At 43.7% G+C, this 27,553-nt stretch overlaps 1 protein-coding gene across 1 annotated transcript; it reads left to right on the top strand.

The window, feature by feature from the left end:
* The first annotated feature begins 3,593 nt into the window (after positions 1-3,593).
* On the top strand, positions 3,594-27,553 carry frmd6 (FERM domain containing 6). Its single transcript, XM_020098209.2, has 14 exons — positions 3,594-3,820; positions 13,704-14,001; positions 14,585-14,675; positions 16,916-16,995; positions 17,487-17,563; positions 17,654-17,840; positions 19,495-19,650; positions 19,909-19,974; positions 20,098-20,166; positions 23,575-23,749; positions 24,305-24,613; positions 24,831-24,962; positions 25,165-25,256; positions 25,735-27,553. Exons 2-14 carry the CDS (start codon positions 13,903-13,905, stop codon positions 26,023-26,025), a joined length of 1,824 nt encoding a protein of 607 aa, XP_019953768.1. The 5' UTR covers positions 3,594-3,820; positions 13,704-13,902; the 3' UTR covers positions 26,026-27,553.

Here is a 27,553-nt window from a genome sequence, read left to right as displayed (position 1 = left end):
ATAATTCGACAATATAACAATCTGTCTCATCTCTGCGCCATTATTTCTGCTTACAATGCCATTACTGGTGCCTCGGAGAAATTAACAGATCCTCAGACAGCACGTAAAGAGGACTTTGGCACAATAACGCAGATCAATGCCCACATCTATCTGTATGCATGCAGGGATCCCACCACCTTTTCTCAGTACTGTTCTTTCTCTAACTTTATTGCACACTGGGGCTTCAGAATTACAGCTGCACTTTGCTTCCAATATTGCAAGACGAGGTAGTTCATTCTACTAACTTTCAGTGATCTATTTCAATATTGCACTCTAACTGAATTATAGTGCTCTGGAGTGCACCTCAGCCTTCCTTACACCATCACTTTTGAATTTATCTTGCATGCAGATACCCCTCCTCTGTTTCCCCAATATTTCCCAGAAGGGTCAGATTACTGAGGCAAGAATCTCATGAAACTGACCGGCCACCTGCCTTATTGCTTCACAACAGATTCAAATTAATTCCCCCCCCAAAAATCACATGAAATAAACATGGTTGATAATATCACTTCATGCTGATAGAAGTGTTTGATCTGGTACTCAAAACAGGGAGGCGTCCAACTTTCATGACCCAACATTGCACAGCGAGACTGGTATGTATTCTTACATAACAGATGTTAGACAACATCTGCTTTGCTTTGATTGAACACACGGCTCCTTAGATTTCACAGCCGAGCTCCGAGGAGTTTGAAAGACACATGTTTGTTGTTAGCATTTGTTGAAAAAAAAAAAGGCTAATTAGGCTCCGTTCAAGTATGGTAACAATGGTCTGACATGCCAGCAAATTTAAGTTTCCAGTAAATTTGAAGAATGCATCGCTTCCAATAACACCACAACACCTTCTACATTTTAGACATGAATGTGCGTCCAGCCTTATTTGGACTGCACAGAGGCCTGACCGATGCTGTTATTTCTAGCGTCCACATATTTCTGGTCGCATAGCTTTAGTTTCTTTCATCTGACCTAATAACACTTAACGTTTATCAGCCTGCTCATTTGTAAATTGCTTAAAAATATGTGTAAAAATATAACCTTACTAAAGGTAAAGTGCCTTGAGATAATTTATAATGTGATTTGGCGCTACACAAATAAAACTGAGTTGAATTTAATTAAACTATCAAGTCATAAATGTCTTTTTTTGCGTCGCCAAAATATCCAAGGTACAAGCAATACCATCTTGCAGTGATTATTTGGAGTCAGAGTCCAACCCCCTGTACTAGTCTCAGCTTTCAATCATGATGTTTCACGTTTTCATAGCATCAGATGACGAACATATCAGAAAGATTTGAACATACATCAGTGTAAGGCAGAAACCTTCATCATATTATTATTACATTGTTTGATGCTGCATATATCACATTAGTGTAAGTGCTGATAGTAAGGACTCCCCACACTGACCGACGTCTGGTGGGCGGCCACTCTTCTTCCCCTGATCTTCCCCCGGGGAGACGCAGAGGGAGTTATTTCAATTAGTCAGATCCTGCCTCAACAAAAAGCCCAACCTGCTCCCAGTTGTATCTCCAGCCCGGCCAGAGAAAGCTAATCAAATCAAGGCAGACGTGATGCAGACAAAGACTGGAAGCACTCTGTGGTCTGAGGGGGAGGCAGGGGGGGTGCTATGGGCTGTAAAACATGTCTGGAGTGTCACGTTTGAAATGGTACATCCAGCAAAAGAGAGTTTAAATATGACTGCAGCGCGTAAGGAAGTGGTGGGCAGAGAAAACTGCTTGGAAAAAATATGTTTGCATAAGTCAATTGGTGATCAAAGTAAATGGGGTTTTATTGTTGGCGCCACATAAGCCATCACTTCCGATCGTGGTGCTACATTTTGACCCTTTCTGCAGCTTCAAACGTTACAGTAACCCGATCAGTTCAGTGTCAGATCCAGGGATTAAGGATCTGTGGTCTGCAGTTTTCTTCTTCTTCATGTTGATGATAATAGTCTCTAGGTTTAGCTTTGTTGTTCACAGGTTCCTTTCTGATGTCACTTCAAAGCTGTGTGGAGGCTGGGCCAGAGGGGGTTTTAGCCTGGCTTGACCAAGCACACTTCCTTTGCCCGTTTCATGTTTGGCACTCCATTTCTCTCTCTGACAAGCAGTCGGAGCGGAGTCTGGGCCCCCTGAGCACTAATTACAGGTCACCATGTCAACTAAGAGGGTACCCCCCCACACACACTTTTAAAGCAGTGGCTGAAATCATGACGGGGGAGGACGCGGGCTTTATCGAATAAGCATGATGATTCAGTGCACAAGCAATTCATCATAATAAACATGGAGATGAAGCATTTAACAGAACTGGACACTGGTGCCCCCTCAGAGCCGTAAATATTTATCCCTTTAGCTTATAGCATCCCTTTCTTCCTATGTTCCTAATTTCCCTACTGACTTTACATGTTGGCTCAGATTTTAGATGCTATAAACACAAAACAAGAGTTTGCTACAGAAGACGTCTCTAATGCCTGTTCATGCTAGTTCTATTCTTTCGTACATCAGTAAAATATAATATTACGATATCGTTTGTCTCATTGGGTATTTCATTGGGTTACCACACTTTTTCATGATGGTCCTGGTCAGAGAAGTTGTATAATATATTTTGGAACAATCTGCACAATCGATTAGCTGTTTAATCTCACTTTATAAAAGGGATAGTTCACCCAAAACTTCTTTCATTATCTACTCAGCACTATGCCGATGGAGGGGTAGATCCGCAAAACCCCAACATTCAAATTAAACTCGAAACAGCGTCATTCACGTCATGTTATTGCGAGAACTTGTGAGTATCAGAGAACTTGTGATAGCAGTAACTAGGAGGAGGATGACAGCGGACATTTAGACTAAAATCGTAGTTTGTCTTTTTCAAGTCTAGTTGGAATGTCGTGGCTTGGATGGAGGCATTTTATTTATTTTTTCTGTAGTTGAAGAAGTGGTCACCAGTTACTTCAATTGTATTGAATTTGGCTGGAACACTATTTACCCCTGAAACTCCAAAAGGGTTTTGCGGACTCCATCGGCATAGCGGTGAGTACATAATGCTTTTAATTATCTGCATCTTTATTATTGACATCTGTCTTATTTGATTATCTGAATCTTTATTATGGAGATGACAGTTTGTGAGTTTCACATTGTTTGCCGCAGAGTATTTGGGTGTTTGGTGATTTGGAGGCAAAAAATACCACCTCACACCACAGAAGTATTTTTTCCTGAGTGGTACTTATTAATACACAGGCTCGATGCCGGGTCTATTCCTGCCTCCTCTCCCATCATGACCGCGGAGCGTCGCTCAGCTCAGTCCGGAGGAATGGAATGAGAGGCAGCCGTGGACGATACCAACTCCGGGTGCCATCAGGGGTGGGGGGGAGCACGAAGGGAGCACCGCGGCCATAACGCACATAAACGCACTCTAACGTCATCGAGAACCTTCCAGATGAATATCACGATTTAATTAATGAGTCGTGATTGTGACTATATGAGTCTACATTGTTGATCAGACACGTTCGAGGTGTCGCTGTTTCTCCTCGCCCCCCCCCCCCCCCGTGTTTCCGCTCGCAGCCTCCACGCGCGTTCCTCCTGCTGGTCGCTCCTCGTCCTGCGGGGACAGAATGTGGCGCCGCTCGAGAGCAGCGGAGCAAACGACGCCTCCTCCAGAACTTCTCCCTTTTTTTTAAACAAAACTCTGGATGTCTCCGCTTCTGTCTCCGCTCCGGACTCAAACCTACGCGGCTGGATTTTAACGCTCTCGTTGGGAATATCCGTTCTTCTTCCGCCTCATGTCAGAGAAATAGGTGAGTTTAGTTTTTCGTCCACGCGCGATGCTTCGTGCGCGTTTTTAAAAATATTTCGCACTCCAGTGACGTCATTGAAGCTCGCTGAATTCTTGAAACATTTTTGAATTGAATTCAACGCGTTTTGATAGTTAGCATGTGTGTTTGAACAGGTCAAAAGTCTTTAAGGGTAAGAGTGGTGATGCTGCCAGGACATTTTACATTTACAAAAAGTTTTTAGTTCTTATTTGGGTTTATTTATTCACCTTTTCCCTCCCATGTTAATCAATGCTTTATTTGAACACGTGCCACAAACCGCACGTTTTTTGCAAAAGATCTTCACTTAAATTGTAAATTCTGATCCCATGTGTTTTAACCATTAGGTTATAAAAAATTCCTCGTGTGTTATTGCTGTGCAGTTACCATGCCACGAATTCCCCCTCACCTCCAACAGGGGACATTGTTGTTAGATGTCAATCAGTCCCCTCTAATGTCCCTTTGAGCAAACTGAAGAGTTGTTTTCTTAGCTCCCAGGAATGCCAACAATTCCTCCTCTGTCTAGTATCAGCCCAGAGGACCACCAGGACCAGGCTCACTCACGCTTTTCTGCAGAGCTTTGGCTGATTTCAGGCTCTGAACGTTGTTTGGTTTCACTTGTTTTAACGTGAATAAGTTAACTCGTAAGTGAGAGTATCTTTTATCCCTGCCCCACTCCCTCAGAGGTCATTGTCAGAAGGTGAGCGCTCCCTGGAGCTTCATATTTTGCTCTTCCGCAGAGAGGAATGCTTAGCCAGCTGAACTTGATTCCCATTGTAGAATTGTCACTATTATGTTCTTCTGGGTTTATTGCATTGCTCAACCTCGCAGTCTGAAAATGTAAGGATGACTTGTGTATTGCTCAGCACAGTCATGAGGGCATCTCCTGCAGCACTTGAAACTCATCCAGTGCACATAGCAGGCTAATCGCATACCTTGTGTGGCCCATTTCCCAGCATACAGTACGTGGCCGGCCATCCAGGTCTCTGCTCCAGCTGTGGGGGGAAGAAAAACAACTTGTGTTTTTGTGATGGTGTCACTGTCTTGGCTCACTTGTGTAACAGAGCAAAGTGAAGGAAAGAGGGAGGTGCTGCAGGTGGTGCTGGCTGGACAGGAAGAGCTGTGCTTGAGTAGGAAACAAAAAGGAAATGTGTGAACAAAGGTGGTTGGTGTGCGTGCACGCGTGTGTGTATGTGTGTGTGTGTTGGTGAGTCATTCGCTTGGATCTTTGCAGGAATGTGTAATGGGGTGGCCTGAAATTGCACAAGGATCTTAAATTCACTTCTGTGTGATTAACCCTGGAGATTTTACCTTTATTTTACTGTCCTGTCACGTAGAAACCACACGGCACAGTTTGTCCCATATTCACTTCACTGAATTCAGGATCTCTTGTTTTCCTGAATTGAACAGTGACTTCCTCAGCATGAATCCTCGTTCTCGGCTCTGGCTTTTTCTGATGCTAGGTTTTTAAGATGCATCGCTGTTGCTATGTTTATCCCAGGCAACCGTCCACCATCAGTTTTTGAGCATCTATACTTTTGGAAATGCTGCTGACCCCATTTTAGTCTGAACAGAGGGGGGCTGCATTTGAGTCTGAACAGGCCGAAACCATGACTTTTCAAAATAGTGATGCTATCACCTGCCTCCTGGTTCTTATCAGTCAACTTGCCAGTGATGTATGCCTAGTGCTGTGTACACTGACTGTCAGACCAAGAAAAGAAATCCCATGTTTCACTTGTCGCCGTTGCTGTCTCTTGTTTGTATTGTTTTTCTGCAATGAAGCAACCAACTGTAGAGTAGACAGTCCACTTCCTGTTCACACTGGCACGCATATACATGCCCTGTGTGATCATGCGATTCGCATTTTCAACAGTGTTAGTATGGACAGAGATTTTTTACCAGTAATCTCTTCTCCTTGTAAAGCACTTTGTTAGGTAAGTTTTGAAAGGGGCAATATAAATAAAATTGTACTTTACCTCTGATAAAGAGCTAAAACGCTTGTCTGGACGGAGATTGTTTTAGTTTTAAAACACAGATTCAAAAGGAAAACATATTAGTGTGGATGTAACCTGAAACTGCTTTGAATGGAGAACCCAAGTTCTCTTTACCTATTGGTAATAAGGAGATAACCTGTTATACTAATGAACTCATCATCTCCTCACTAATAATATTCTCCATAGAGGTACGATACACGCCGGGAGGTGATTTTCATACTGTTTCAGTGGCTTGTTTTCAAATTCCTTAATTTAATCAATCTATTTATGTAAATTTATCAGCCCATGACCTTTTTGCCACTAGCTAAGATGTAAGAGAGATCATATTTTTTGGGTGTCAGCATGATGTAAGTGAGGACTGAGGGTGTTACAGGTCCACGAGGAAGGAAGGATGAGATTACTGTTATTGCCACAAAGAAGGAGAAACTCGATCTCTTATCATGTATATCGTGTGTTATCTCTTCTGTGTTTACAATTTGTGGGTGTGTAGCATTTGAATATCTGTACCTGTAATTTATACAGGTGCCCTGGGCACTTTACTTTAGTGTAGCTGCTTTCGGATGCAAACTTTGTATCGCAAGAGAAATTCCAGAGACTTAACTATAGTCCTGAAATTGCTCAACAGAGGACCACAAGAAGAATTTTAAATGAAAACCTTCAACGTCAGTGTTGCATGCCTTTTTGCAGGACTCCTTATATTTATGTCTGAAGTGCACAATAGGGGGGTAGAAGAAAATGGGGTCAGTTCTTCCAGCATTTCTGTCCCAGTCTCACTTTTTCTTGGGTTTGTGTTTTTTCCCCTCTGCTTGCTTGGCCTCCTTAGTGAAGTTCGAGTCCTTTCAAGGAAGTAGACCAGAGAGATTTAACCTGCCGGCAACCCCTGAGGTTATTATCGACTGCTCTCTCTCCTCGCTGCAGCTCTCAGAACTTCCTGTTTGATATTTAGCTGATATTCAATGGAATTTCTTGCAGGTAGATAAGTTACTGAGGCGCAGGTTCACTCCCAGTGCCAAAGCTTGCATATGCATAACCCAAAATTACAGTTGTAATTGTTTGGGTTTTTGGTGGAAGCGGCAACATGATGGACTTTCATCATCTTTACTTGTGTTTCCATTGAAGTAATTTTCAAGCCATGGAGTTCATAGCTGTAGAAAAAGCTGGTTCACCACCAAGTAATGTCACACAGCTGTATTTTGTTATGCACAAGTATTTGTTTGATTTCGTATAATGCTGCAGATAAACTCCTGCATAGTTTTTTTTATACCTGGTTGAGACAGACACACCACGTCTCAGTCTTGTGACTCTTTTCAGGTGTGACAGTGTCAACAATAGATGAGACAAGGAAAGGACAGGAAACGGATCCGATCACCTGCAACAACCCTCCACATTGTGTCCAAACGCAGAGATCTTTGGTTGAAACAAAGCAGCAGGGTTTGGTCGGGGTTTGTTATAATTGCAGCTCATTTTTTAACCCTCTCCTTTAATGCTGCTCACTCTATTTTGAGCATACGTAATGGTCGGGTTGACGTTTCTGCGGTGTGTTGCACTGCGATTGCTAGTTTTGTGGGGTTACTCATGCACAGTCCAATCCAGAATGCAGGGTGGGGAGGGAAGGGAGCGACTGCTGACTCTGTTCTAACACGTCTGGCAGGCAGTTTGAAGTGCATCAGTGTGTGTGTGTGTGTGTGCGTGTGCGTGCATGCACATGTGTGTCCTTGCTCCGAGCAACATGGAAGCCAGATGTTATGGACGTTGAACAATCTTTACTGAGATCCCGTTGAATCTTGAACTTTACTGTTTGAGCTCCCTGTTGCTTCAAGTTTACAGCTTACAAAGAGTGAGTTCTCTAAAATGATGTTGATTCAAGCAGTCAAGTGCACACTCATAATAGTTACCTGCTGGTTTGTCTTCAAAGAAGGAAAGCGTTATGGTGCAACATCATCTAGAGAAGGCCAACTCAAAACTTTCAGCCAACTCCAATAGGGACACAAGCCAATTTAATCAAATATATTTTCTGTTGCATTCTGGATTGCACATTTTTTCTTATTTCTTTTTTTTTCTTTTTTCTACTCAAAAACAAAGGAACTTGTTTATGTAATTTGTTTAAGTAGAAAGGCTGTTTACTCAGACACTCCCTGCATAGTTCTGTTCCTCAGACAATGACTGTCATCAAGAGCAATTAGCTGCCAGCTATGTTTCATATTGTAATTTTCCTGTGTGTGCCTGTGTGCGTGCACGTCACAAGTGTGGGTTAAATGCAGGGGTTGAATTGTGAAACAGTGGCGGGGCAAATTAATTAAATTTATCATACTACTGTAAACTATTAGTAAGGATGATTAATCCATCTGAAAGAAGCTCCAGATTCTTAATCCACAGTAATCCCTGGACAGAAATGATCAGAAGTCAAGTGAAAAGTCTGTAAAATTCAGTCCAGTAAGACGAGTTCTCCAGTGAATTCAGATAATGTACAGTAAATATCGCAGCTGGGTTTATTATGTGATTAGCAGTTGAGCCCGAGGCCACCCCCCCACTCGTTCCTCGACGCTTCCCTATGAATTATATAATATCATTACAGTGCTATGCTGTGTACAGACATGACCTTCGGAGGTTAATGAGCGTGACATTTGATTAAGGAGGACACCCAGGCGTTTACTCCTCACATCCTGGATTTATGAGGAAACATATATATACGATAGATTATACTTCCTGCGAAAGAAAAACGATATTTACTGGAGCTGCTTCTGCCTGTGTTGTGGATAATTACCATAATCCAGACGCTACTTTTCATCAACTCACAATAAGTCATTCAACTCTGGTTTGACGTTCTCAGACTTAAATTGAACTCTGAGCCACAGATTGTTTACCTTCCCCGCGAGCCGGTTGGAAATAGACAAGGAATTCTGACACAAAAAGTATCTGCTGCATTAATTTATGGGCAGAGGATCATGGGAATTGCAGTCTTAAATAGTGCTCCGTGTTTTCCCTCTGCCTGAGATTAGGCTTAAAGGCTGAAACACACACACTCAGGGCATCCAGGTATTTTTGGCGGAGCAGCTAAACATGCTTCCAGGTTCTATTAATACCAGCAAGGGTCACAGCATGTTGACAGCAGAGCTACACAAATACACAAACGACAACATCATCAGAGTGAGGGCGGCTTTATTTTGTAAGTAAAATAAACATAAATGAGTATTTTTCCTGTACATAACGTCAGCCACTTCCTGACATCACGAGCCAGCCAGGACCCAAAATAGATGTTTAGACCATCCATCCAGAATGAGTGGTTCGGATGGTCAAGCGTGTCGCCCACTAGCTTGCTTCTTCCTGTTTACTCTCAACACTCGGCCCCTCCTTTTTCAGTGCATCAGTAGGTTAGACGGAGACGAGCAGGGAAAGTCTCAAAGCGAGGGCTCATGCCATCTTGTGACCAATGTGATTTAGGGCTACTCGTCAGCTCAGCAACATTTGTCATTAGCTGAATAAACAGATCTTTTGGCAGCAAACCAAGGAGGGGAGGAAAAAAAAGACCAGTTCCCACTCAGATTTAGTCGTTGGCACTATTTTTAAAAGCTGTGGCCTTTTGAAAACAAGCCCTTTAGATATTTCAGCAAAGAGCAGTTTGTGTCAGCATCTGCGGCACCACAAACTTCCATCCTTTTAACAGTTGTTTGTGTAGTGTTTGTTTTTGCTGGCGAAAAATAAAGAGAATCTAGTCTGTGAACGCAGTGTCATTATTTGAATTGTTTGATTGTTGTTTGTCTGTCTGGCTCATTCCCATGAATGTGATATCTTAGTCACACCTTGAGGGAATTTCTTCAGATGGGGCCCAAATATTCACTTGGACTGGAAGATAATAATATAATAGGCTTAGTTACAAGAGGACAACAATAAAATGGTCAAAGGTCACTGTCACCTCACACTTTTGGTAACATTGAGGATTTATACATTGATTTTGACTCAATACATTTATGAATTCCCTCAAAGTCCTCACAACATACAGTATATTACTTGAGTCTGAACAGGAAGAGGGATACAGTTGTACGGGGTTAATTTGAGTTGTCATGAAGAATAACTCAAATTATGAATCCATCAGATACAGTAATTGCTGGCCTTGATTTTTTGAGCAACTTTTGGTAAAAGTATCCGTCCCATTTTCTTATAATCTAAGGTGACTTCTGCAAATGTCGCAGTATAGATATTATACTCTAATACTCTAAATAAAGCTGCTTCAAATAAGTAATGTTTTGCTTAAACAACTTTAACGACTTTAAACCTGCCAGTTATAGTGAATAAAACTAATAGATAACTTAATAAATAGTGTTAAGCTCTAGATCAGGAGTTACAGATCACGTGTGCAGCTCCAGGTTGTAGGATGATGGCGGAGGATGCAGTATATGTGCACGTGGAGCCGGTGGCGGTGCTGCCCGTTGTGTTTGTCAGGAATCAAAGACCGCCATTGTTGGAATGAGAAGCAGATGTTAGTGAGGAATTCTCCTGACTGCAGCAGTTTTTTTCATGCCTGAGCTTTGAGGGCTGCCTCACTCCATCTCCCTCCCTCAGTCCTGCGTTCTCTCCCCCCTCTCTGCTGTATACATCCTCCCTCTCCTCCCCTCCTCTCTCTGATAGTCTGACACAGACTCTACCTGAAGCTATTCTTAAATCAGCCTCCAAGCTGAGGAAGTTTTTCTTCGGCTTCACCCTCCAATAGTTGAACGCAGAGGCTCTCCACCCCTCGTGTGTGTGAACGGAGGAGGGAAAGAATGAGAAGGAGAGAGGTGTAGTTGTGACAGAGGGCCTCTCTTTCTCTTTCCCAGTGTGGGATTTGGTGTCATGCCCGACTCCGAGGTTTGCCACGTTGACAGAATCCCTGTTTTAGGGCTGAAAGGCAGGGGGAAGCTCCGTTGGCTGCTCTTTGTGTGTATGTTGCTTTAGATGGACTTCAGTGTTGCGTCACACTTTGCAGGGCAGTGAAAGCGGTGATGGAAAGCAGCAGTAATTTCATTACCCAGCAGCACTCTCCTCGCACAGACCCAATGTTCGCCATGCTGAGTGGAAGAGAATCCACCCTTTAATTTCACTGTGGACCTCTGTGGAGTAGCCCAGACATGACACAACAGACTTTTAAACCCGTCAATAATGACTGTACGCAGTCGTCTCTGAGTTACCCGCCTCTGCATGACACCAGCATACGTCCACTTTCACTAGTAACACTTAACAGTGTGATAATTGTGTCATAACGAGGGCGTCTGTGGAAAGCAGGAATCATATTTCTGTCTGCAGATGCAACATGATATGATTTTAACAGAGACTGCTTCAAGGGCCATTAACCTCTCTACAGGAAGACATGACTAAGCTATATGTGTGAGTGTTTCCATTTTGTTCACAGATTTCCAACCCTGACAAATAAAGGAATGCTAATACACAGGAAACGCTGCACGCCATGATTTAGACTACATCCATACTACTATGCCACTTTTTAACCTGCTACACTGCCCCAGAGTTTTCGAGCTCCTTAAACAAAGAACTCTGGAAATGCTGCTGTCCACTTTTTGGCTCTGTATCAGTTTCAATCCCAGTCTATGCTAGCACGCCTGAACATGCTTGTCACATGACCACTCATGTACGCTTGGCAAACGTGTGCCGCTGTAAACATGAAGCGTTTGGTTGTTTGTTTCACAGAGATCTAGCTCTGTTCCTGCTCTTTCAGACTAAGACGCAGCCCCACTGGGACCAGCAGCCTCTCTGTTTTAGTGATTGATATTAGCTTTAGCGATGATAAAATCTGCATCTCATCTTTTGCCTGTTTCAGTTAGCAAACAACAAAATTCATCATCTGGTTAAACGAAGAACGGTACAGTTAAGTCACGCTTTTGAAATCCTATCATGTGCATGTTTTCTCTGTTCTTGCAAACAGAACAGTTCGAAACATAGTGTTCTCGGCAAGTCTTGTATCGGTCGTGGTTTAGTGGAATCACTCTCGCTCTTTGGATGAGAAGCGAGTGATGCTTGGAAGTGATCCAATTAGAAAGATCTCAGCACTAATTAACCCTCCTGCCATCACACAGCTCAGCTGCTCTGTAGCTGCACCTGACATATGGTCATGGCAAGAGAACAGTGTGTGTCTGTGTGTGTCTGTGTGTGTGTGATGGATTTTTGTCTTGATGTACATATGTGTTTGTGCAGTGCAGCAGTTTAGTCAAGGTCAGCAGCAGAACAGGGAGTCGTCCTAGTCACGGCTCATCAGCAGACTCTGCTGAGTGGCTGGTTGCCTGCCACACTGCACATCCAATGACCAGCTTTAATGAGAACTGATGCAGGATGTCAACAGTATGTGTATTTATGACTGCTTTGCCCACAATGCTCCCTGTCTATAAATGTGGACAGCGGGCGTATTGAATGGGCACTTAGTCTGAAAAGCACTTTCAGAGTGTGCAGCAGACGTCCCATCCCACAGCTAAAGGTGTTGTTTATTGGTTTGGGTCTGGTCAGTAATTTCAGTGTTGTTTCCACTGGTGACAGATAATTGACCTGCTGCTTCGTTACAGTAGCTAAACAACAGGGATTTAGTTTTAAAACCATTTTAAAAACCAAATTTTCACATCTTTTTTAGGTTAGGGTCTGGTGATCCCTAAACCCTAACCTTTCTACCTTCATCTTTTAAAATTCAAATTGTTTTCTTCTCTTTAATGTGATCCTGCCCACTATCTGTCCTATCTGTTTTTAATGACAACATGTCCTCCAGCTGAGGAACTTTAAAACAGGATGCGATGATAATCTGGATCCATTGTTCTTAAACATTCTTTTGTCTGCTCTGAGACTTTTCACACCCCCTGCAGGTCTCACACACCCCCAGGCTCAGTTCACGCTGTGAGCTCCTCTCAAGAGGTGTGTGTGTGTGTGTGTGTGTGTGTGTGTGTGTGTGTGTGTGTGTGTGTGTGTGTGTGTGTGTGTGTGTGTGTGTGGTGTGAACCAAGTTGTGAACCTCTAACATGAGATTGGCTCAGGTGCAGAATAAAGTCAAAACACATTTCTGTGAAAACACTTAAAATTCACTGTGCACATATTCTGACACGTTCCTGCAGCACTGATGGTTTTAACTCTTCCATAAAGAAATAAATTCAGGGGAAAATTAAACGTACATATTAATACAAGTCCACTGTTTAAGAAATAATAACATGACTTAGATGTTTTAAATGTTTGTTTTTCTGTGTCTGCATCAGTACGACTGTGCATGTGGATTTCAGCAGACAATAAAAGCAGCTGAAAACAGAATGAGTTGACAAATCTGATACCAGCAGGAAAATGTGGAGCTGTTTGACTCACAGTGCCAACAAAGTGAGACACCCGCTCAGCTGCTGTGTCGCTGCTGTGTTGTAATTCTGTTGTGTTTGTGGTGAGAAAGTGATAGAACTCATTTGGATTTCAGTCTGACGCACTCTGGGTTCTCTGTGTTTCCTTCGAGCCATCGTTACATCTCATCAGTTCCTGTGCAGACAGATGTTCACATGTTCCTCTGGAGTCACTGACATTCTCCTGCACTGATGTCACACATTCAAGGACATGAACAGGAATCCTGCCTCCTTTTAGTCTGTCTCTCTTAACTTCTCCACATCCTGTCAGACTTTAATTAAAGTGCAGATAACTTAACTCTTTTTAGATTTTTACAGAATCTGAAATGTGGGAGTTTTCAAACTGAAATTGGTCCAGCAGCGTTTTAAAACCGTTTTAGCGGATCTGAAACTCTGCATTTATGTTTTCTCTTTCAATTTTTATATTTTTGATTACATTTCCCCTTCTCATGTCACACAGCCCATCTTCATACAGCGTGATGCACTAACCTCAAGTCCTCCATCATCTCTGTTGTGTCTCTACAGTGTCAGACTGCAGCTCACGTCCCCATGCCCTGCCCTATGAGTGCTGCTTGGCTTGCTGAGCCCAGAGGTCCGTCAGGTGTGTCTGTACTGGACTCCACTGCCTGCTGAGGAGGAGGAGGAGGAGGAGGCAGCGGGTCGTCAGAGGGCCCAGAGCCCCTGAAGCAGGCGGAGGGGCCTGTCCTGTCCCAGCCACACGAAGATGAACAAACTGAACTTCCACAACAACAAAACCATGCAGGACCGCCGCTGTGTCTGTGTCTTTCTTCCCAATGATGACACGCTCAACGTCATAGTTAATGTGAGTATTATCACTTCTCCTGTTGCAAAGTTGCTTTCAACATATATAGAGGGATACATATAATATACAAGAAATATGAGGGAACAGCTTCCCTACATAGAAGTACATAAAAATAACACGTAACATTTAAATTAATAAACTCGAGCGGTGCCGTTAACTAGGATCAGTTTCCCATAGTGTTTAACTGATTTTCTCATCTAAGAATTATGGGTATGCTTTTTTCAAAGAGCGTAAACAGAGTTGTTTTAAATTCATAATAAATTTGGGTTTCTTGGCAGCTGACACCAGCTACTTGCGAAACCCTGTTTTTTGTGGTGCAGAACCCTGAAGAATTTAATTACAGTAAATTAACAACTGTTCTTCCATAACTACAGCTTTGAATGGGACTTCCTGGTGTTGTTGGCCAAGAACAAGGTTTCGACATGAACTAAAATAGGTTTAACTTTACACAAGCAGTCACAGGGAGTGTGCAATAGATACCAGACGTTAGAGTTTGGTAGTTCATGTCTGATTTGTCTTTGTGTGTGAATTTTTAACAGATAAGCTAAAAGTGAGCCTCCTCCTCTTTCTCTTATTTCCTCAGGTGAAGACTTTGTGCCAGGAACTGTTGGTGCAGGTGTGCGACCTCCTGAGACTGAAGGACTGTCACCTGTTTGGTCTCAGCGTTATTCAGAGTAAGACTGCTCATCTTGAATGCTTCCTACTTCTGTTTGTGTCTGTAGACTGTATATGAAGATGGACAACATAACGGAATCTCCCTGGTGGCTGGATGCAGCATAGGCCCTAAACCCTGGCTCCCCCATGGTAGTGAATGGGACATAAACCAAACAAAAAAGTCAAAATACACCTTTAGGTAGTTCTTATCATACTGATGTGTGCTCAAGTGTTCATTAGTCTGATAAGGTTTTAATTTGTTATTTGATGCTATAAAAATTGGGTTAAACATGGTTGACAGCAGAGATTTGTGATCGGGCGAGTGAGTGTATCACCTTGATTCTACAGCTTTATATCCCGATCACGACTGCACAGACTCAGCTCCATTACACTCAAGAAGATGGCACCTGTATCCAGGATATGTTAACTGAGCAATGTTTGTTTACTATGATGTCACACCTCCATTTCTCCATCAGTCAGTTTCTTCGGTTCAGGTTTTCTCCCATTCTCCACCCATGTCACACTTGAACTCTCCTCTCAAAGTAAAAGGCAAAAGGCCCAAAAAATATCTTCCCAAACTATGTATATATTTAAATTACCCAGTGATTGGATAACGTGTTTTCATGATGCAAACTGTGCAGTGAATCCACTCTTGAAGAGTAGCACATAAAACTGTGTAACCAGGCAGTTACTCTCCTTAGACAAATAACTTGGCTGAGAAGCGGGAATCCGCACTAAACTAAACTAGCATCTCTCACCTATCTGTCATGACGGTCTCCCAGGAACCAGGCCCACCTCGTCCTGACTGGCCCCCATTGTGCTGTGAGGGTAAAGTTGTTTTTACTGTGACGCGGCTCAGCGAGGGTCGTGCGCATGGATTGAGTCAGCGTGTCTGTCCCACGGCCGAGCAGACAGCGGGTGACAGTTGTAGGCAACTGCAAACAGAGAGTAAATGGCAAAGGCAGTGTTTAAAGACAGCTGGCCTCCACATGAGCCAATGACGGCACAGCGGGTCAGTTGAGCAGGAGCCAGTGGGTCTGATGGTGGGACATTCCTGAAGTGCTTGTCTGAACAGCGTGAAATCCTCAAGGCAAACAAAGGCCACCCACTCCCTGTGTGTCACCCACTGTCCCCTCTGACCAGGGTGTCACACAGGCATACATCTGTTTCCTCGCTGTTTGGAGGATAAAAACAAAAACAATAACTCGTGCATTGATATTTTAAAGTTTGCTCAGTGTGGTTCTCTATGGCAGATTATAAGACACTGCCTCTCCGGGATCAGACGGCTCAGACTGGGCGCAGACAAAAATGATATTCAGGTTCGGTCACCTTGGCCAGACTATCTATTTAATTTTTTCACCATGCACATGTCTGTAACCTGGGAAAATATCAGACTCGGGACAGGTACAGACACAAAATACAGAATGTCTATTGAGTCGGTTGGTTTTCTCCCGAGCTCGGACGGAAAGCTCTTTGAAGCTCTTTGATCATGAAAATAATTATTAGTTGTAGTTCGACTTTGTTCCTCCATCTTGAGTTTCCATTTTTACTGTTCAGTAGTAGTCCTCAATGAAAAGCTGTCAGGTCTGTGGATTAGTCTGAGCAACAGGGATATTGTTTCTGGAAACTGGCTGTTGAGTTTTTAAAATGTAATTTCTGGATTCCTGAAGCACCACACACTAAATGCTGTGGACCTCAGCTGTAATGAGACGGCGGCAGAAGTCTCAGCTATCAACACCAAATAAAACCCAGACTTTCTGGGGAAATGTTTGAAATTTAACAAGGTGAAAATGAGGCCTTTAAGATTTTGGACATCACCTTACTGCGCATTTAAACGCTCTGATAACACAGTCACAGAGATATTCTCAGGTGCTCTGTATGAGACGCTCACCCCCTGCTCTTCATCCACTTCGGCTTTTACAACACGTCTTCATTTTATAGAAACTGTGAGTTGTCAGATCAGCGTGCCGCAGCTCATGGAGGGCGTCACTTCAGGAGAAGATTAAGATGTGACAGAGCGAGGTGAAGAAATGAGAAGGAACACCAGAGGCTCCGAGTACAAAGAGAAGAGCAGAGACTGTCTGATGTGATTGCTCTGAGCCCCGTCTTTGAACAGGCCTCTTTCAGGGGGGATTTCTCTGAGCACTCGCAAAACCTATACGTACACACCCGGGCACACACACACACAAACACACACACATAAACACAAACACACACAAAGTGATGACACAGACCTAAATCCATCTCTCTCTCTCGACAGATAATGAACATATCTATATGGAGCTGGATCAGAAACTGTCCAAATACTGTCCCAAAGAATGGAAGAGAGAAGCCAGCAAGGTGAGAAATGATGTGCAGGGATTTAAACTTTCAGTGAAAACAGTGGGCAGGGGAGTGTAAGTCTACATTTTAAAGTGACACAAGAGAAGTTTCAGACACTAAAACTTGATAAAACTGGATTTAATAGATCCCCTGCCTCGGATTTACAGGATTTATCCAAGAGTCAGCTTCAGGTGAATATCCTCATAAGGCAGGAAGTGGAAATCTGAACTGTCTCTTTTATTTTTAACCCTGTAAATTCCAAGTAAATGTACCTCAGCCAAGGAGGTTATTTACGTTGGTAAACATGTTATTGGAATTTTTAATAACTATTTGCTATCTCCAGTTGGACACACAGATCTTCAAAGCTGTACCTCTTAGGCCTAAACATTTCTTTAACTGTACATTTTTAAACTGTAATCTTGAGGCTTTACAGTTGTTCCCTGACTTAACTGATGTAAAATGTTCCCTGTCCTAAACAATAAACGTGGATTTCCACTTGTGTTCTCCAGGGTATCGACCAGTTTGGTCCTCCAATGATCATTCACTTCAGAGCTCAGTATTACGTGGAGAATGGGAGATTGATCAGGCAAGTGAAGCTCAAAGACTGTTACCGTCACCCAGTTCAGCAGCAGTTAGCATATAATCCGTTTAACTCTGCCCTCTGTCTGCCCTGCAGTGACCGAGCAGCCAGGTACTACTACTACTGGCACCTGAGGAAACAGGTGCTGCTCTCTCAGTGTATCCAAAGGGAGGAGGCCTACTTCCTGCTGGCGGCCTTCGCCCTGCAGGCCGACCTCGGCAACTTCAAACGCAACAAGCACTTTGGGAAATACTTTGAACCTGAAGCCTACTTCCCCCCGTGGGTGAGTATGTCTGACCTGTAACGTATGTGGCCTGAACTCCTGTTTGTCAAAGTTAGTAGAGAGAAAAGAAAGTAATGATTTAAGACCAACGGCCATCATCCGACATCCTCCTCCTTTCTTCTAACTGTTCACACCAATTCACATCTGGATCTTCTTTGTTCTTCTGCGGCTGAGCACAACCTGGAAAACAAAAAACTAACCTGACCTATTTTCTCTCTGGCTCTTATTTAAATATCAGGCACTTGTTTATTTATGTGATTATGTAAGAGACGTCTGTATTTGCTTTAGAGCTCAAGGTGACGTCTTTAAATATCTTGTTTTGACCTTTAAAACTTAAAGATATTAAGCTCGCAACTACAAATAAAATAAAGAAAAGCAGAAGAAGCTGCACCTAGAAAATGTTTGGAAACACATTTCCTGTGAATTTATTTTTGTTTTCAGTTTCATTCAGGATAAAACAACAAAAATCTAAAAGTAGGTCAAAATCTAAATGAATGATGCTATAGAAAGAGATTCACAGTTTTTTCATTCATTTGACTCTTTTACAGCAGTGTTTCCCTTTTTAACTTGATGATTTGACTATATTCTAATTTGTCACGCCACATTGTCATAATGAACAAACTTTTCCACACTTCTCATAATAACATAAGAGATCTCTAACTCAGTTGTATTTGCCACGTGCTTGTGCTACCACATGCTGGTCCATAACATTTTCACCGTCGTAGTTTCAGCTGCGGTTGTAGCAAGCAATTTCTCCAGCGCAAGAACTTCTCCTTCACTCTTTAGTCTGTGTACCTGTCACTCGGAACCTGTGAGAACCTTTGTGTGCGTGAACGTGCACCCCCGTTACCGCCATAGATTAAATATTCTGTTGGAAATGCTGGAAAGGCTGCAGCGATTGCGTGTAATACTAATTTATGTATCGGACAGGTAAATCCATCTGTCTGATACTCTACTGAGTCATCCCTGCTGAAAAGTACTGAATATAAATATATGTATTTCTGACTGAGGAGCTGAACGTACAGCTGTGTTTAGGGTCCTGGTTTGTGGTGTGAACAGTATATGGGTCTGTAGCCACCTGCCATTAATCTCACTGACCAAACACATAGCGACAGCTCCACGTCTGAGCATGTGCGATAATGAGAACTGGGACAGCAAGTTTATTTCTGTCCATGGAAGTGGAACACACACACACACACACACACTCTGATATATTTTTTAAATTCTCCGACTGATGTTGCTATTCTGGCCACACCTCTGTTCACTGCCATCCTCCACCGCCACCTCTCTGGTTATGACCACCACACCCGTCTGATTGCCCTCCACTTCCTGTGATTAGCCTCCTGCCTCCTTATCGCCACTTGAAACCAGACAGGAAATGGTTTTAATGATGAGCGCTACCCTGCAGTAAATCTCTTGTGGATTTAGGTGCTTAGAAAACTCACTTATGAAATCTTCAGAAGTCACATGTGGAGCTTAGCGAGAGTGTTTCCGGTTCTTGTTCGGTCTCTGCGGGCTGACATCAGTTTACCCTGCAGCAGGCAGCCTCATTATCCTCATGTGCAACTTGTGCTGCCAATCTGCTGAAACGTGTCTGCACAACTTCAGGGCAGCCGAGCATGACGTTTCTCTCTCTCTCTTTCTTCCCGCCCAGGTGATAGCCAAGCGCGGCCGCGAGTACATCCTGAGACACATCCCCAACATGCACAAAGACCAGTTCGCTCTCACGGCTTCAGAGGCGCACCTCAAATACATTAAGGAGTGTGCTCAGCTTGATGACGTCACTGTCCACTACTACAGACTCTACAAGGTGAGAGATGGGATCAGACGTGATCTACAGTCAGATACCGTGGTGGGAATACAAAATGAATTTACTTTTAGTTATTCTACTTAATCAAATGGGTCAATCTTCTTTTTTACTCGAGCTATAGTGATATTATTTGCCGATATGAGCCGAGACATATCGGTATCTGTGTTTATGTTTGCCAATATGATCTATAATGGATTTTTTTTTTACTTATATCAGTCAGGCTCTATCATTTATGTATAATTTCTTCTCTTTCAACAGGACAAGAAAGAAGTGGAGGCATCTCTTACATTGGGACTGACTTTACGTGGGATTCAAATATTCCAGGTACAGTTTTTATTTGAGAAGCGATCCATTGTGTGTCTAATGTGGGTTTTACTCTCTCCTTTCCTGGATCTGAGTTTGTGATCTCATAATAATTGACTCTGTCTGTTTGTGTCTCTGTTGCAGAACGTTGGCTCTGTGAGGCAGCTGTTGTACGACTTCCCCTGGACCAATGTGGGAAAACTGGTATTTGTGGTGAGTCAGACGCACCATCAGAACCACACATTTTCCATAGGTACCATTTGTTCTTGTCCTTTCTCTATTGTAACGAGGATGAAACCCGAGCGTCCTCTGGCTCACCGTGCTGTTTGTGAAAGCTTCGCTCCCGCTCAGGGTCGTGGAAATCTTTACGCAAGGCTCCTTTTCTCCACGCTGCTGTTTTATCTTAGCCCTGCAAGTCCTCTGGAACAAATCAGGGATTTAGACAGACTTTTTTTTGCTTGTGCGCACGCACACACATACACACACCCACTGCATATGTGTTTTCTTGTAAGCAGCATTATTTTCTCTCATATGATATACATCTCCCCAGATTTTTCAGTATAGATTTGAAGTATTGCTCGTGCCCTCTAAAGAAAATCCTGTTAAATCTTCTCATCTCTGCCCTGAGTCAGCTCGTCGTTCAGTCGACTGCAGCAGTCTGTTAATTTGCTTCCATAGTGTTTCTGTTATCAGGGGGAGGCAGAGAAGCCGACTATATGTCTGTTTCACTCTGACGGCTTCATGTTTTCTGCCGTTGGGCTAATAATCACAGCCCAGAGAGGTAATTATTGCTTGTCACTGCTGCTGCACAAAAATGTGCTCCTTGTGAGTCTAATTTTGGCTCCCTCTTTATTTTTGAAATATGTGAATGGACTTGGAAAGTTTTTATGAATTGTTTTATTTTCCCAGAATGTTTTAGGTTTTGGGTCGCCTTGATTTTGGCACTGTCCCATCTGCCACTCACGTTATGGTTAAAGACATCCTGTTTTTCTCATTTTTTTCCTCATTTTTCTGTGGTTTCCCTGCATCTGCTGTCTGCGGCGTCGTGACAGTGCATCAGGGGTGGCGTGGCTGTGGTCTCACAGTGGACACGAAGGGCCTCTCGTGGCCACGTCCCACCCTTCTGCTGAATAACAGGCTTTCTCCATCGCCCCACCCTCCAGTCACGTCATCCAACACCGCTGCCACCACGGCTGCAGCAACTGGCCGAGCGAGCCAGAGAGGGCGGAGGGACATGTGGGGTCAATAAGCACCAGATGTTGCAAATGTTTCAGAGTATTTTGGATCTGGGCTTTTGGCCGAGGTGACTCTAGCTCGTCTTTGGTATCGAGGTTAGAGAAGGAGGGGAGCGTTTTCCGCTCGGTGTTAGTAAAGGTTGGAATTTGGTTTTCTGATGCAATAAGAGAAAACAAAGTTCTGCTTCTCTGGAGCTGGTGAGAGTTTGATGTGTGCTCCCACTGAAATTAAGTCATCACCCTGGTGTCCTGTGGTGTGGGATCGCGGGCCAGCCTCTGACTTCAGCAGAACTCTAGTAAATGCTGGTGTTGATGATGGATCGTTGGATAAAACGTCCCCCCGGTGATGCGGTCAGTTTTCGATGTGTGTGGCCTGTCTATTTCGAAAAGGGGGAGAAAGTTGTGCAGCTGTCTTGTGCAGTTTAGATGGAGCAATCACGTGTGCTGCATGTAACAAGAAACTGGTCTAAGTGATGTCTGAACAGCGTTTAATAATCTGCTTGACACCAGTCGGCTGCTGTTTGTGTTTTGTTAGAATAGAGTCACTGCCAGCAGGGAGGCAGTTGACTCGGTATGTTTATAACACACAGACGTCAAACTCTCACTAGTGGAAACAGCAACTTAACTCAGTGTCGGTTTATAATAAACATCCATAGATGGATTTGGAAATAATTCTCCTCTTAACTTGATAAATTAACATCTGTGGTCACACGATCTTTTAGCCTGACTTCCTGCTGAACATGTTAAGACTTTCACTTTTTCCAAAATCAAGTTTGAATGACTTTGACGGGACAAAACGCTTCCACTCGCCGCTTCTCACATGCTCTTGTGTTGTGATTTATCCACCTGGAACGACTTCACTTTCGCAGCCAAAGAAGTTGACATCAACGACTTAATTTACTGACCGGTCAAGAGGGCATGCGATGGGTCAAATGGATTATGAGCGCCCCCTGCTGGATGCCAAGGCAAACTACTTCGGATGGTTTGCCGTACTTCTGGAATGTGTAGTTTGAATTAAAATAATTAATTTCTTTCCAAATATGAATGTTTCCCCTCACATTTGAATGATGGTTGAAATTTCAAATGATAAGTGGCAGCAATTTCCCAGCACAGCAGCGTGTTGGGACGCCAGTGGCCTCGTGTTGGGACGCCAGTGGCCTCGTGTTGGGACGCTGCGTCATCCTTGGTTTGTGTTGAGCCGGATCTTTTTGTCCCATATCGTTCCTGTGTTCTGTTGCCATCCATTCCTCTCATCTCTCTAATGTTGGCTGTGGAATAAAAGCCTTAATATAACTGTCCTGGAAACATGCTTAGCATCACTGACAACATTAGCATCGACATTTCTGCCCATCTTAACTGAATTGAGCTCAAACGTGCAAGTTGTAAACAAAGAAGACCTGAAGTTAAAAAAACAGTCCAGAGTTCAAATGTTTCAGATGAAACGGAAAAGCAGAGAGAAAAACTCGAGTTTGATGTGAGAGATGTGATTCAGCTGCAGCCTGTGTTGACTCACTCACTTTGGCTCGTTCACACCTGGCTGCTGCCCAGTGCGACTCCACCGTTTCACTGGCGACCACTTGGAGCTGTTGAGGGGCAGTTTGAGGTTGAAGACAAATACTCAACTTGGATGAGAATAAATCTCCTTCGTTTTCCCACCCACAGTTTTCCTGCCAGTCCAGGGTTTTCGAACAGGAAATCTCTCAGCCTCAAGGAGACCTCTGCCCGGAGAAAATTATCTTTTATAGGAAAGCCACTGTCAAAGACCTGTCAGTTGTTTTTTATGAACTCATTTCCCGACTGTAAGAAAAGCTGAATATCTATAATGTGTTTCCTTACTTATGTACAGGCTTTAAAGATACTTCAAATGAGCTGGATTCTAGAAAAAACATCTGGATAAAAAAGTAGTGGTCAAGAAGCTGCATCTCTTTGCATTTTGACAGTCTGAAAACTCGCCCTTCACCTTTTGAAAGTCCATACCTTTGCAGAAATGCGTGTAGGTCTGTATTGAATACAACCCTGCTGACACGAGAGACAGCTGTTATTGAGTCGTGCGAATGCCAAGAGGCGAGGGGAGAAAGCACAAACCCACCATTTTAGTTTTTCCGTATATTCAGCCAACATGTCCTCTCCGTGGAAAATCATCAGAACGGCTCAAAATGCTTTGTTTCAGAGTCTGTGTGAAGAAATGAGAAACAGATCCGTGAACTGACTGTCGCTTTGTGTTCGGCTACAAAATAGTTTTCAAGAACAGACTTCGTTCTTTCTCTGAGGTTCCTCTGTCTGGCACTTTTTCAAAAGCACATTCCTTATTTCATAACTGCAGTAAATCATCCTGTAGTCCTGTAATCAACATTCATCTTTTGATTTTCTCCTTCTGCTCTCACAGGGGAAGAAGTTTGAGATCCTTCCTGACGGCCTCCCCTCGGCCAGGAAACTCATCTACTACACCGGTTGTCCGATCCGCTCTCGCCACCTCCTTCAGCTGCTCAGCAACAGCCACCGGCTCTACATGAACCTGCAACCTGTTCTCAAACAGGTCCGGCGACTGGAGGAGAACGAAGGTATTAGCCAGCAGCTAATATTATTTTATGACTACGTTTGTTTCATCTCTTCTTTCAGCGTGTGCCAGAGCTCAGTAACAATGATCGGGGATGGTTACTGCCTAGAGTCCTAACTTTGGCATGAGAGAATGCAAATGTGTGAGTCAGTTGCTGCTGAAATGCTCCAGACCTTTCCTACCAGCCCTCGTGTAAATTGCGCAGGAAAGAGTGAGCCCATGTGAGGAGACAATAGGATAATGTCTGGAAAGATCCCAGCAAATGATCGGGCATGTTGATGACGCAACAGACGTAAAACTGAAAAAAAAAACAAAAGAATATAAAAATCTGAGTCATACACGTAGAAGACGTAAACGAAGATGTCGACACGGAAAGACGATGAGATTTGGGAGCTTTTGGTGATAAGGTCCAGTGTCGATGTGTTGAAGTTTTAGTTTCAGGTTTATAATTTTAGACAGCACTTAATATATTAATATAATTGTGGCTCTTGGAAACTGTAATTTTATACTTGATCCCATCTGTAATAATAATTAAATGTCTATGCTTGTGTGATTTCAGAGAAGAAGCAGTACCGGGAGTCGTACATCAGCGACGCTCTCGACCTGGACATGGACCACCTGGACAAACGTTCCCGGGCCAGCGGCAGCAGCGTGGGGAGCATGTCTCATCACAAACGCCTGTCTCGCCACTCCACAACCAGCCACGGGAGCTCGCACACCTCCGGCATTGAAACGGACAGCTTCAGGGCCCCGGGTCAGGCCCCACACAGGCCCCTACGGACCTGCAGCTCGTCCACAACCAGCCACGGGAGCTCACACACCTCCGGCATAGAGAGCAGCGGCAAGGAGCGCATACTGGATGATGACGGTAGGAGCGAAGAGTTGATGTTTCAGCTACAATGAGCCGGTGGTAATAACCGTAATATCTTATTAAAGGAAGATACCTCCAGACAAAGATACACTGATGACCTTGTGCTGCAAAAGAATGTCAAGAGACTGTAGGAAACTGCAGATTATCAGTTCAAAGTTGAAATGATTTCAGTGGGTTTGCTGTGTAATAATTTAGGAAACATTTGTTCCTGCAGAGATCGAGATGCTGGTGGACGACCCCAAAGATTATGAGGAGCTACATGAGATGGCTCTGGACCAGGAGCTGTGCATCCACATCACAGAGGACATGTTGACGATGTCTCCTGATCAGACCAACGGATACTCAGGTACAGATGGATTCCTTTTTATATTCAGGGGTTTCAGGGTTTTCCTTAGCTCATGCGCTTCTAAGAATTCGTATAATATTTGAGTCGCAGTTTTCCAACATTACGAGTAAGCAACCAGATTTAAAACTAAATATCTAATGTAACACACAACCATGGGGACCACTTGCATAGTCACTAAAACATTACCGTTCTGTCTCCTCAGGACTGATCGTGAAAGACGTCAGCTCCTCCACCTCCAGTTCCTCCGAGACCGTCGTCAAGATGCGAGGACAGAGCATCGAGTCTCTGCCGCAGGTGATTTCGATTTAATGCTCTGGTTTCTGTGCTGCAGTTAAAACATCAAATATATTAAAGAGCATTAACCTCTTTCACGGCTCAATCCACACGATACCTTCCTCCTCCATGTTTCTTTAAAGATCGCCTGCTCCTTCCTGCCGCCACATTGGTAAAATTGCTGTGAACTTTAACTGTGTCCATCAGTACAACACTTTATATGTTTCCCAGTTCGGCGGTTATAAACCAGTTAATTGGGTTATTCAGTGGAATACCTGTCATATAACTGCCATCTCTGGTGTTACAGACTTTTTTAGTTAGGATCCTTTAAGAGGTTTGTCTCTCTTATATCCTCTCTGCCTACATCTTGTTTTGGATGTTTGTTACCAAGATTCATTTGTGATTTGTGAACAAATAAAATCTGATTGATTGATTATATGTAAATTACATCATTAGACCATCAGCTAATCCAACTTTGATTTGTTTCTTTCTCCTGCAGACATCTGCATGCAGGAAGCCCGACTCTTCGACCGACCGCCACAGCCAGTCTCTGGATGACGTCCGGCTCTACCAGAAGGACTGCCTGCAGTGGGCGGAGCTCTGCCAGGACACCGCCCACAGCTACACGTTCGGCTGCGCCCAGGAGCTGAGCGACAGCAGCGGCTACCAGGGTCTGGCCGATCAGCGCGCCGGCATGCTCGGCGACCAGCACCCGTTCCCCATCAAGAGAACCAACAAGTACTTCTCCCTGGACCTGACCAGCGAAGAGGTCCCAGAGTTTGTGGTGTGACGGAGACGAGGCGACCTCAGGGTGGCCTTTCTGCTCCTCTGTGTCACATGTGGAGATATTTCCGCCCTCAGGGAACGAGACAGGAGTGTCGGAGAAGTGGTTTCTATTCTTGGCAAGGAACGGAAGAGATGAGTAAACTGGCAACAAGTCGGCTGCATCTTCAGTCACCACTTCACACGCGTACCACAAGATAAATGAACTAATGTGGAGGATTATGACTGAAATGGTCATTTTATGAACGAACACTGGCTCAAGAGAACCTGTGTCTTCAAAACCTGCTCCTCCTGCGTGAAAGGAAACAAAAGGGATCATTTCATCTTCTTAAAAAAAACATTTTTATTCAGATCTGTCTCCTACAAACTGGTTTTAAAACGACGTGTGCATGCAGGTAGAGCCACAGCAGACACACACACACACACACACACACACGATGAGCATATCAAGGATTTCTGTGGAGGACAGAAAATCACTCTGAGCTACGAACCAAAGACAAGAACTGATGTGTTCCTGCGTCCACGTCATTCTCAAAGTGTGACACGAACATCTGAGGGAGGATTGGACCCATAATCCTTTTACTCTTCTTCTATGCCACTTCATTTTACCTCAGCAGGAAGTGCGGTGTGCCAACGCTCCCCCGTCTCCTCTCAGACTGGATCCTTAATCATGTGAAGACACACTCGACGTGCCTTCATCACACTATGCAGTTCGCCTTGACAATCACGCCCCCCCCCCCACCCCCCCTTCATTTTTAAACATCCAAGCCATCAGATTTCAAAGCTCTACTTCAACTCAACACATCGCTGAACGCACCTCATCGGCAGATGAGGCTCGTTTTTCAGCTTCTTAAATCACAAAAAGGTCAAATTGTTTCTCGTCCTGTGAAATCCGACTTGAGTTTCCTTGGAGGAATGAGGTCGAGTTCGTTCCTGCTTGTCCAGACTCGAGTCGAGTTCTGGGCCTCAGACGCTTCTCTGTAATCTAGACTCAAGATGGAGGCCGGGCTGGACGCCAGCCAAAACAAGCAGTACAGTTTTGATGCATGCGTTATTTGTCTTTCTTTGACTCCTTGTTACTTTTGTGTCGTCTCATCATTTTAAACTGGAATTTGTTGCATTGTTTCCTGTTGTTTTACCTGAAATCTCTTTACGTGTTGTGTTGTTGTAAAAATCGTCCAGACTGTCATACAGTATTACATTCAAATATATGCGACAGTATTAAGAGGTTTGTGGCTCCGAACAAGAAAGACTGGTTTCATTAATAAGATGTGAGAGGACTGAGGCCTGTGGTAGCTGACAGGTCGCGTTACAAGCTCTTATTACGTGTAAATTACATCTCAACGATTCAGTCCGCTACAGCTGGTGTGAGTGAGGACAGGAGGTTGGTTTTGTTTTTACTCGTAAATCATTCAACTCAAACTCAAAGTGCCGCAGTTATAGCTTTAAAATACAGCCATAATGTTTTTATTTTGAGTTCTCTGGGGTGAAAACACTAAAGATTTATTTAAAATGCACGGTAACCTTTTATCACG

The sequence above is a fragment of the Paralichthys olivaceus genome, chromosome 12 (assembly GCF_024713975.1).
Source record: "Paralichthys olivaceus isolate ysfri-2021 chromosome 12, ASM2471397v2, whole genome shotgun sequence".
Classification (NCBI taxonomy): Eukaryota; Metazoa; Chordata; class Actinopteri; order Pleuronectiformes; family Paralichthyidae; genus Paralichthys; species Paralichthys olivaceus.
The sequence above is the reverse complement of the archived record's forward strand: the minus strand, read 5'-3'. Positions and strand labels throughout refer to the sequence as shown.